This window comes from Pogonomyrmex barbatus, unplaced genomic scaffold (assembly GCF_055798465.1).
Source record: "Pogonomyrmex barbatus isolate J1 unplaced genomic scaffold, ASM5579846v1 scaffold5, whole genome shotgun sequence".
Taxonomy (NCBI): Eukaryota; Metazoa; Arthropoda; class Insecta; order Hymenoptera; family Formicidae; genus Pogonomyrmex; species Pogonomyrmex barbatus.
The window spans coordinates 8,422,115-8,434,967 of NW_028297149.1; the positions used below are offsets into that span (position 1 = coordinate 8,422,115).

Genomic DNA, 12,853 nt, shown 5'->3' on the forward strand with positions numbered 1-12,853 from the left:
TGCAATGTTACCGGAGATATCTTCAGAATTACAAAGTAGGTGAAGGGTTGCACAGATTAGAGTAAGCATTTATAGAGAGTTTGTCGATCTTAAGTGCCTGGCAGTTAGCGGCAGTAGATAATTTTGAATCTACAAATGGCATAACGAGACAAAAGTGTGGCACAATTGCAATTTACAATTCATCTTGTACATAGAAAACGCAATGTAATTAAAGCTCGATCGTGTAAAAGTTTTCCTGCCAACCATTTATGAAGATTAAAATTATCCTGTTTTTCAATCTATCTATAGCCTATTATTCTAGGAGTATAACCTTTTATTATTTGAAAAATTGCTCGTTGCAACCTTCTTGCAACGTTACATTGTTACAAAGAGGCTCTTGGAAAATATTTTTAAACGTCAACGCTCAAGGCCTCTCTACTGCGATATTTTTAGAAAGAATGCATCCGCATTTTTGCCATATCTCTCGCTCTCTTTTTCTCTTTTACACGCACATCATTCTTTCATCGCATGCGCAACCTTCCTGATAAAGCGATATACCGACGCGCCTTATCATACAAGTATACAAGCTGCGCACCAAGTTTACATTTAATTTAGGTCTTTCTCTTATCGATGTTGGCTCTGCTTCGAAGTATCTTTGTGTTTCTACAAAAGTTTACAAGGAGCCATTTGTAATGCACAACAAACCGGTCGCTGTGAACACAATAAACATGCAATACTTTTCGGTCTTACGCCTCCAGAACGAGGTCAGATTTTAAAAAAAATAACCACATTCCCACGTGGGAAAGTGTTTGATAAAACAAATTTTGATAAAACAAAACATACATACATATTTATTCTGCCGCCGCGACCGGCCGCGATGCGTCGACGAGGTTTTATTGTTGAACTACTGAATGCAGCATTATTCAACAATCGTATTCTTCGCGTGACGGAGAAATGTCGCGTGACTCGCAATGACAAAAGGGACTGCACTATACAAATTGTTTTCTCCGATTTAAACAGAATGTAGAATGATGCACTCATTTCTGTATGGCGTTTAAGGACCTCGGAGAAAAATCTGTTCACAGTAAATCGAAATTGCACGAGCACAGTACGCTGTATAAAGTAGATATATCTTCTTTAATAGCAAATATTAGCATAATGAAAAATTATTATTCGATATTGAATTCTGGAAAAATACGATGAATGTTGTTAAGAAAGAATTAAAATCTTTTTTAAATAATGAGTCGTTACAAACTGTGAAAAGAAATTTAGATGATGATAAAATATGCATCTTGAAGAAATTTTTTCATGATTTTGTTTGGAAATTATTGGTTGGTTTTTTTATTGGAAAATATATATGTATTTCGTGTGTACTTTGGGTATTAAGCAAAATTGATTTTATCACGTTACGTAGTTTGACCTGTTAAATTATACGGTTGTGTAAAGGGAGCAAACATTAAACTGCGCGTACACGCGTACTCTATTTCGTGTAACAAATGAGCGATAATTGTTCCATTTTCTAAATTAACTCAATTTCACGGTTTAACGTGTACACCTTCATTGGTATCGGCCGATCCCTGGAAATGCGCGATTTCGCAATCGCATCGTAACTTCTTCCCGTGCCACTCATTTGTCACTGCCCGGTGATAAATCGAACAAGAAATACGCTCACGTATGACATCGCGATAAGTCCCTTTTGATGGATTGCCACTGCGCTCATATCAGTGCATTTGATACACGTGCACCGAATCTCGAAAGGTATGTCGCCGCAGCATGCCATTCGCATTCGACAAATTATTTTATTTCAGATACGGGCTTAAAGGTCCTCCAAGCCGGCCCGATTTAGCGGACACGAGTCATTAAATTACTTCCAATACACGCGTGTGCACGCCATGCACATCGATAATTACCGTCCACCGAGAGAGGTTCGATCCACGAGCGATGTAACGTGGCGCTAACGACAAGCTTTAAACGAGGCGTGCAATAAAACTGTAAAGTGCTGGAAAGCTACAAAACGGTGAGCGAAAAGCAATGGCGTAACCAAGGCTTCGAAAAGGAGGCATGAAATAAAAAGAGACAGAAGTAAAACAAAAAAGAAGGAAATAAAGGAGAAAAAGAAAAATGAGAGGAGAAAAAGAAGGAAAGAAAAATGTAACATAAGATGAAATAAAGGATAAAATGACAAGAAAAATAAAAAATATTTGGAAGAGAGGAAGAACTGAAACAGCAGAAAGGAGAACGATGACAGAAACCGACGTTCTTTGAAATGAAGGGTGAAGAGACCTCCTTTAAGTTCATCTGCCGGAAGGCTTCGTAAACCTTGGCTACGTCACTAGTGGAAAATATACCGAATGGAAAACGTCGTACGACGAATCGTGCCAGAGCAATCGCAGTTTCCGGCGATGCAATCTTTTATACCTTACGCGCGCTTGACGGCGATACTCGACGACGCTTTCTCAACCCGTATTCTCGACGACATTTTTCCATCATTCCCCTTGAGAACTTTGTTCCGCGCAGTTCCGAAATTCTGCGCACCAAAGTTCACACATCGCAGCGGCAATCCAAGTCCAATTCTGAAAGTCGTGCCAGCTCTTATTCTCTATCGAGATGATTTTGCAATATTTTGCATAAAAATTCCGGGAGTTAATTTTATTGGAATATTCATATTCCAATGTATGGTTTCGTAATTTTTTTATATCACTCTTGTAATTCTTCAAATAATACCTACCTAAATAATTTTTTATCGATATTTGTAAAATGTATACCGCAAAGATTTATCATAAAAGTTATTCTGATTTATTCAAGAGAATTTATAATTGGATTCAAACGCATATTGTTGTACCGCGTTTTTACAATACAATTAGAATAACAAACTTGCCTAGTCGCATTTATATTCCGAGCTCATTACACATGCAACGTTTAAAAGACTTACAACAAAACAGAAGATATAGTTCAGAAGATTAAGTCATGGCTTATTTTGAATAAAGATGAATTTATTTACAGAATTCAATATCGATCAAGCTTGTATTTTATTAATATCAGGATCTTATTCTGCAAACGGAAAAGAAAGATAAACGCTCTTGTAGAACTACGGCGGATTTTCCTGTATCGAGATTTATTCCCGTCTTTAGGTTCTCTGATCTCGCCAGAGACACGACATCCAATGTTCTATTTAGATAATGTAATTCTTCTAATATATAATCGCTAAATGCAAGAATACAGCATAATTTCTTAAAAATAAAAAAATCACTAAAAAGTTTCAAAAAAATTTTATTTCACTGATAATTTTTTTCACACGAAAGATATGTGCTAATTTTTAAAAATTTTGCTTGAAACGCAGGACGATGTATTTATACAAGAAATTTAAATTTATATAAATTTATCAAAAGAACATCACTCATTATCTTGCCAACTATAATACTCTATAGTACTCTGCTCTACAATTGATTTATCTTTCTATCCGCTTTCTCGCTTATTTGATCTTTCGTATATCCTGTTCACGGCAATCAACTTCATTCGACAATTCTTGGATCAAGTGAGATAATTGAGATCCTAAATAAATAAATGGGACAACGCAGTGATTTTTTAATGATAAATTTAGTAAATATCGTTTCAAAAATTTTCCAATGGCAATTGAATGAATATTTAACATCTTTAATCTCGAAGAGAAATTTGAAGTGCAAATTAAAATTAATTCCTTTTAAAAAAGATACGAATGTTTTTAGTACAATTTGCGCATCAATGGAAATATATGAAAAATATTCTTTTCTTGCGCGTTCAATTTTACGCATTCGGATCTACTTTGAAGCCTGCTCGGGTCAACGCTATAATGGGTATCTCATTTATCATTATAAGGTCGACTATAATGGATATCCATCTCCGCTCTCTAATTTTATCACCAAGAACTCGTTGCGTCCTCCCATTTACCTCGATTATCCCGTATGACCTCAATCGTTATACAGTCCAGACGGTGGACCGCCCAGTCCGACGGTATCCTCGCATTCGGTACAAAGCCCGACGCAGCCGACACCGGCGCCGAGGTGGCCCTTAAAACCGGGTGTCCTGGTGCACATCAATCGAACTCACAGTCTGCGATCCGGCCTGAGCGTTCGCGCGAACGAGGCTAATCTACGTAACGAACTCGTGAGCAAACATAACGACGAGCCGCTTAGGCAAAGGTTCCTGGACGAGACGTCATCAATCGGTCGTAATCCGGCGCGGACAGTATTCCGCCGTGGTAGGAAAGATCAGACCGCGCAGAGAACAACCAGCATGACCAGTCTGCACGAGGACGGTATGCTCGCCCGGGCTAACAAGATAAAAGCTATGTTTGGCGTACAGCTCAAAGAACAGACCACCTTACCCGGTATATCCAGAGAAAAGACAGGTAAGAGTAGTAGGAAAGGAGTCCGAGACTATTTGCCCGCGACTTTGCAAGATGTTATGCGACGTTAATCCGTTTATATTTGCAACATTATCTGCTTGCCTGGAAATCCTCGATAAAAATTTTAAAAATTGAAATCTTAAAGCGGGATATTTAAGTGTATTTTTGATAAAAATTTTAAAAATTGAGATCTTAAAGCGGGATATTTAAATGTATTTTCATCTTCACAAAAAAAATTATGACACTTGTGGCTTATGGCAATATTGATTATATACGACCGCATACTGTCAGATACAAATATTTGTGAATGTAAGTGGGTTAAACAAATGGCTCTTCCACCGAAAATCAACTAATGGATCTCTAACCTGTTCCATCCACCCGTTCACAAGAGTCAGTATTATTTTTACAATAAAGATTATTTTTTTTTTTCTATAAAAAATAATGAAATTTGACTTAGATTTGATGGCTATATAGTTAGTTTTATAAATTTGTTTTATAAACGATATATTTTATTTCTTACTAATATATATGATCTAATATATATGATGACTAATATATATGATGATTAGTAAGATATTTTATATCTTACTAATATATCTTAGAATATCGATTTTATTATATCGTTAGTTGTCGTTCCGCGTTACTTTTTATAGTGTTTTGATTGTCATCACAAGTAATAATAAACCTTATTGTTTCATTTTCCATTATCCAAGATTTTATTTCACATTTATTAGGTATTTTTTCGTTAATATTAACATTTTTTAATAAAACATTTAACAATTAATAAAACATTTTCATGTTGAGCTGAAGAATACGTGATGCATGTTTTCTGCATACGTCGCAGACTTTGAAGCCCCATTAAGCATACAGCTACGTATGTGGCATGTAATTAACCCCTAACTTTTCCACGTTGATGCCAGCTGGAACTTCATGTTCTAGGGAATGTTCAACCTTAGATGAACGATGTTTATTCGGATGATGCTTATTCGAAAATTGTTATTATCTAATTTACAAATTAAAAAGTGAGAATACTTCACATCAAAATTTTATTAAAGTTAAAAATCTACTATATTTTAATAAATATATATTAATTAAAAAATACATTAAATATTATTCATATTTTTAATAATTACTATCTCTTAAAAAAGATTTGCTCACTTGTTAACATTTTCATAAGCATAAAAGTAATAACATATTATATTTAATGATATTTTTAAACACTCATATTTTTTAAAAGCAAAGTATTTTAGCATACCCATATGTTTTATTCGCAAAAATATTAACGTAATTTATCATTTTACACAATTTAAAAAAGACTATTGATATAATTTTCTCACTTTTTATTTTTTTGTTAAAGATATAATTGTATCTTTTATTTAATTATTTATATTCAATATCCAATATAATTTTATAAAAGAACAAATCAAAGTCATAGAAATAAATGTTTTTACATTTCCTATACACATACATGTATATGTAATTTATAATTTTTACATAAGATGTTTTATTTCAAATTACAAAGGGAAATAAAAACAAATTTATTTTAATATCATAAATTGATGTAAATTCAATTATAGCTTTCTCATTGCTTTTGTGACGAAACATAATCTTAAAATTTGATATAAAATATTTCTTCAGAACCCTTTAATATCCACGTTCATTATATTTACGTTCATTATATTTATATTTACTTAAGCTATGCATGAGAAAGAAGCTTTATGTGTTTGTGATGTTGCTCGTTGTTGATTCTATGTTCTTTAGCCGTGACTTACAAGAGAATTGTGCCGCGACAGCGGATATTGCACGGCATGGAACCGCCCTACGAGTCAAACCGTGGTAATGTGTCCCGTAAGCGAAAAAAACCCGGGGCAGGTACGTATAAAGAATATTTTATATAACGTGTATGCTTGCAATTTTATTTGTTCGTATACTTTGACTTAGAATCCCTTTCCAACTTTGTTTTTGGCAGATTTCTTTCCTGAAGATTATGTTACTTTATTGTAGCTGTACACGCAAATACATATTCATCGCCGAATAAATGTAGGATACATAGAAAACAGAAACACATACATACGGACATACGTGCGAATGCCGTAATCGTTAGTATATGCAATAGAAGATTATTTAGCTATAGGTTATAACACACGCCGCACGCAAGAATTCATAGTTCTGCATAAAGTACACAGAGCAATCGGCCACATAAATTTCACTTATCACACAGCAACTATTAATCATAGATGTTATCGATTTTCTGATTTATATTGTAACTATAATTTCGCGCGTTCCTTCTGTGGCTACGTTATTGTTCTCGAACTTTTCCACATAACATATAAATTCTTTTATCATATTCAACCAATAATAGAATCAATAGAAATCCGTTCAACGAGAAGATTTTGCTAGTAAACTTATGGACGATAAAAATTATCAAGTGGACGATAAAAATTATCAAGTACAAACGATGTGATATTATTATTCTGCTGTGTGTCGCGATGTTTTTTAAGTGAACGTGATGATCATGGTATTGTAATGAAAATAGAAATATGAATTAAAATCTTAAAAATCGATTGTGTATTTCAGAAATTCGAAATTCTGATATGATAGAAATTCTGATATAATAGAAATCACAATTGATTGCTTAGAATTTTTTAATTCAAAGTCTACATTCTGAAATCCAATTCGGGATTGCAAGCTCTATTCGAGTTTTATAATTATCTTGTTACATTGTTCCATCTTTTGTATCCTGTTTTTACCAATAAAAATTTTATTGGATTAAGTCGAATTGTGTTGGTCGATCGTGAACACAGTTCCTATGGTCAGGTGTACCGCCATCGTCGGCAATTCACATCACGACGAGTTATGCAACGTTACTAACATTTTCTTTTTGCATTTTCAGATCCCAATCAAGCCGCAAATAACAATCACGTGAACAGCGTGTCGGAAGTACTTCCCGACTCCGGGACAAAGACATTCTACGAAAATTTACCTTTCCACGGGATCCAAGCGCCACCTAATAAGGTTAGTATAATTGTTATTGCATTAATAATTATTAAAAAACCGACCGAATTGTTTTAATCAAATCGCATGAGCTAGATTCAATTTGCAACTCGCACATTATCGTGAAAAGATAATGATGGCAAATACATCAGTCGCAAAAAATCGATCTATCGTAATCAGTTTTTAAAATTAAACGTCGCAAAATGTCACAATTTGTTTTGAATTTATCTTTAAATTTAAATTGTATTGTGTATATAAAAAAAACATATATCGAATCAAGAATATCATTTTCAATATTCACTCAACCATTGTTCTTCGACTTTCGACTTGAATCATGCTGGAGGAACAACTCGATTCGAGAGAATCGTATTAAACGAGATCGACCTAAGAGGACAGATACGCTCTTGATGCATTTCCACCAGTTAACCAACCAAGTTTCGCGAACAGTTCGTCGATTAACGGTATCCCTTTCTGACCAAATACGGTCGAGAGGTGATAGCAAGTGGTGGAAATGTGGTGGAAGGCCAAGAGAGTAGATATTTAGTGCGACCCTTCGGCAGTGGAACCCCTTCGCTACTCGAAGACCCTCAGCACTTAAGAGAGCCTTGCTACTCCAACATATGGTTCCTCCGCGTTGCTCGTGCTTCACTTTGTAGTTACCGAACTTAGCTACCGAAGCCCCTCCCAATCCTTATAATGGCTATAATATTACTTCTCAGTGACCTTCCGAATCATTATTTCGCAATTAAGAGATCGTAGCTACTCCCGAGTTTCATGATATTCGCCTGCCTTATCGAGTTACCGTTCGAATGCATTCGTCATCCCTCTCTCGCCACTTTCCGCCCTTTTTACAGGCACGTCCACCCATTCCGTTACCGCCTGTTATCGCGATTAATTGATTCGCTAAGTAGACGTTTAAATTCACCATTTCACTGACTTCCTTTTCTATTTGCGTTTGAATAATTAGAGTCGGAACTAAGTCTTTTACGTGCCGGGAGAGCCGTGAAATCTTTCGAGATAATAAACTTACGACGAGCCATTTGTAAATTTTGCATATGAAGCGATTTTTCAAAGAAACATCTCAATAGCCAGAACACAGATGCGAATTTTTAACTGGATAAGAAAATTTATGTAAAACACGCTGGAAGAAGCGCTTTATTATTCTAGCGCTTTATTATGCCGTAATACTTTTAATAATATATGAGTTCTCACTAACGTAAGTCTCTTCTACATTACAAACGTAATCACGATGACATTGTATAGATCTTTACGATGCAAATTTTAACCGTCTCAAGCAATCTCACCGCATCGCATTCCCATTGAGCACACAAATATATCGTCCTCTTGAATCGTCGAGTATTCTACAAAGGATATTCTACTTCTCCTAGCATCAAACCAGCTCAACTGAACGTTACGAATTCTTTATATCCAGTTTTATTATAATAATAATGCAGCCGAATCGATATCTTATTCAAAGAAAAAGAGAGCGATTCCCCCGTAATATGCAACTATGTATTAAGTATTTATATATTGAAAGGTATGTATTTAAAATTATATTATAACATTTATATTGAGATAAATGGATGAAGAGATAGAAATAATTAATGATGGCGACTGACAATTTGCCGTCATTATTGTACAGTAATAAATATATAACCGTTGCTCGTCAATCTAGTTGCAAATTTGAGGCTCGTAATCGCACCGCTTTAAACAATAATCGTACGTAACCGATGTTGCTAAAATGCATGTCGAGTGAAACATTGATTTATTTGGTACGTCATCAAAGTGTTTCATTTGCGCGAAACTTTATGATACTCTGCACGCAGTTAAATGACTGCGAATCAATATCAGAATATTTTCATCGAAATTAATATATATGCTTTTCTGTATTATATTAACGTAATTATCAGTTTATATAATTTCTTCTCTAATTTTTAAATATTTTTCATTAATTTTTTAAATTATGCATCTCGCACTGGCTGCCTTTTCTGCTTATTACGTAATCTCATGCAATATCTGTATATTGTGCAATAACATTCTATCAATTGTCTTACAGATAATTGCAAAACGATAATTTAACAGTTTGATAAAATTGCGGGGATAATTTGCCAATGAGAAGTAAACGAAATTGTGTTAATTCTTAGCAAGTAAGTGGCTATGCTATTAATTCTTCGCGTTGCCTCAATATATTTTTTGCAAACTTCCGGATACTTTTATTAGCTATAGGAAGTCTCGTAGCCCAATCAATATAGTGGAAAAAAAGAACAACGTGGTGGACAGGTAATTCAGTGCTGTGCGAGTGTAACGAGCATTGTTACTTTGGTAGAAATAAATTCATTGCTCGCTTTTTTCTTATCTTAATCTGCTAACTAATATTTTCTAGAAGAACCAATTTTTACAATAGAATTTCCAATAATTTGTGTTTTATAATAGAATAGAACTATACGGTTGTCTGCGTGATATTATTCTCATCAAAATCGATATATTCGGTTTTGGTTGGTACCGATTAACGTTCAAATTATCTGTCAACGTTAATAAAAAATGACGTTTAACTGCATATTCTTCATTCAAGTATCTAAAGAGAATAACGTTTTGCTAAAATTTTATATTCGCTGTCAGAAAATCACGCTGTATAAATTTGTTTCGACTTATCATTTAATTTAATAAATTTAATTCATAGTATACGAAATCGACCATTCATAATTATATTATAGATGAACTTAAGAATACTGAATCTGTTTAAATTTATTAAAAATTCAATTGAAACTATAAAAGAGATAATTCTGCATTCAGTAGCAATATGGTAATGCTAACTAATAATTTATGTCCAATTGATAAATTACTCATAAGACATGCTATATAAGTAACATCTAAACGGCAATAGCTACGCACGAGCCGCTTGAAGTAAACAATTCCTCACGCGTCTATCAATGATCGCCGGGCGGAAGTATCTTATCGTATGCATTTGCCGGTGAGCCGGGCTAATACGGTAAGTTTTAATAATTAATATCTCGATTATTATTGCAAATATCACAAAATGATATGGGACTTTTATGTTCATCTCGGTCCCATCTATTTTCTTACGAGTGATGACAGAAGTCTCGCGAAACATCCTGTATATATATATATATATATATATATATATATATATATATATATATGTAAGCTTCCACATAGTCGCTTTTCATACAAATTTTTTTAAAATTATGAGTTCTTCCTTTTAATAATTCCTTTTATATTTTCCTTAATTCTCAATTACACTAAATTAATTTTTTTTAATGAAGAATATCTTCTGTTTAATATCACAAACATTCACAAATACAAACCTCATTTTGGCAAGTGCGCAGAGCGAAATTACCTGAATCGGTATATCGGTGAATCGGTTTACCTAATTCGCTAGCATTCACAATCCGCGCGCAATTCGAATCAATCAACAACATAATTCAATGAGAGACAATAAGCACTGTTGCTGGCACAGGCCACTCGATAATCACGGTCGATGCTCAGTGGAGAATTGTCCTAACACATCAACAATGTGCACATTTTCCAAGTGTCGCCGCGTTATATTTTAGATAACTGTGATTACCTTCAAAAATTATATTATTGGAAAATTATATTGTGTTGGATCAGCAAGGAATAATTCGATTTGGAATTATTATCGAGTAAAATTAGTCGAGTAAAAATAGATACTACGCTTCTATTATTCAGTCGCAATTTGATAATTGTATAATCCTATTATTCTCTTGTATAACACAAGTAGATTGTGTTAGGATTAATCGATATATATTCAATCGATATATATTCAACTCTATTTTAACAATTTTTTTTAATCGTTTGTGACAATATAATATCTGCCAATTGATATCGGTTGTCAAGGCGAGCAATATCGTTACAATTGCGAACCTCCTCGAAATGTCGTTATCAAAGCCATACATTAGAATAATAATCCTCTTAATCGTCACAAGCGACGTAACTATATCAGTACTCGTCGAAAATGCCAATAGCAATTCAGAAATTGACATAAATTGCCTCCTTATGTCCTACGGCGAGAAAGCGCCGGTTTAGCCAATCTGCTGTACGAAACCGACTTTACCGTCGCTAATTGAGTCATCACGATCGCCGAAACGTCATTATCCTCGGGAATAAGAGACCGTCGGCGTTGACGTGATAGTGTGCGATAATCGAACGTTAATCAATACCAACCAAAGCAAACCAAACCGAAGCAAAGGTCAAAGGACTGTATGTATATGCGAATGGCCGCTGGCTGCGTTTTGTTTTAGTTGGTTACTCCTAAGTTTGTCCGAGTTTCGGCTTTGCATGGCACATTGCATTCCATCACGACCTCGCCGTGCTCCTCACGGCCGCCCAGCAGAGCTGTCAGCCTCTGCGACGGCAGTTCCGGGTACGAGTCGACCATGAGCCACCTAGGGCCGCACTACAACGTCTACAACGTGCCCAGGAGCAATTCGCCGGTGCTTAAGTACAACACTCTGAAGCCGCGACGGCGCAAACAGAAGCACTCGCAGCAGTTCTACTCGTTGCGGCTGTGCCGCCGGCACGAGAATATCCGCAGGAAGTACGAGCTGTACGCGATACCGATCTATAAGACGTGCCCGCACAGGAGCGACAGTACGACCACGATCGCGACGATCGTTCGGTCGACGGAGGATCCGCCGTGCCTGACCCTGAGCCAGGGATCGATCAGCCTAATGAGCCGATCGGCGCCGTCGACACCCGTACCGCCGTCGCCGACGACGCCGCCGATACCAGCTCCGAGGACATCCAGAAAAACCGACCCGTCCAAACACACCTATCAAAATGTTCCTCCCCCCGTTTTTCCGCTGAAAAACGCTTCGTTGCCTAAGCTTAAGGTTTGTCGACTATTGATGATCTATGATACGAAAACCCCCGCATCTGATAACGCTCGCGGACGTTGCCGTGAACAATCCTCTCGGCAATCGGCTCTTAATCAACTTTATCGCTATTGGTTCGTATCGTTGAATGATTCTTTACTGATCTGAATATTAATATTTGTAATTTTTATATTATATGTCAGGTCAGGTTACAAAAAGATCTTTTGCATAAAGTTATTACGATTTTGGATATTGTGTTAAAAATATTCACAATTTGCATTTGTCTGTTTTTCTACGTAGAAATATATTGCATTTAGAAATATATTCCATACTAGATAGAATGGAACAGGAAATATAGATGTACATAGGAGTACACGAAAGATGTATTGAATTCAATATTTCCAGAAGCTTTGATGGAAGTTATTTTGATGTATACAGACTCTCATACAGTACTGCATTTCATCAAGTATTGCGACCACAATACAATGCTCTTTATAGCCATGGAATAACGATATTATTTCAGAACAAAAGAGTATAAAATGGAAAGAAATACATTAAAAATATTGATATTTTTATTTTAGTATGAAATATAAACTCTGAGAGAGAAATTTAATCTATAACTTTTATCACATATTTTGATTAA

General features: G+C 35.2%; 1 protein-coding gene across 10 annotated transcripts in view; it reads left to right on the forward strand.

Annotated features, from left to right (window-relative positions):
• The window catches only part of nrm (neuromusculin), a 162,461-nt gene that overhangs the window by 131,121 nt on the left and 18,487 nt on the right, over positions 1 to 12,853 (forward strand). For 9 of the 10 annotated variants that reach the window (XR_016140407.1, XM_089081743.1, XM_089081744.1 and 6 more), the window contains 2 exons: positions 7,257 to 7,378; positions 11,638 to 12,228. Coding sequence is in view for 9 of the 10 variants with exons in the window: in XM_089081743.1 (XP_088937869.1) it covers positions 7,257 to 7,378; positions 11,638 to 12,228 (713 nt within the window). In the remaining variant the exon portion in view is untranslated. The remainder of the gene's footprint in view (positions 1 to 7,256; positions 7,379 to 11,637; positions 12,229 to 12,853) is intronic. The other variant, XM_089081746.1, reaches the window with a different exon arrangement.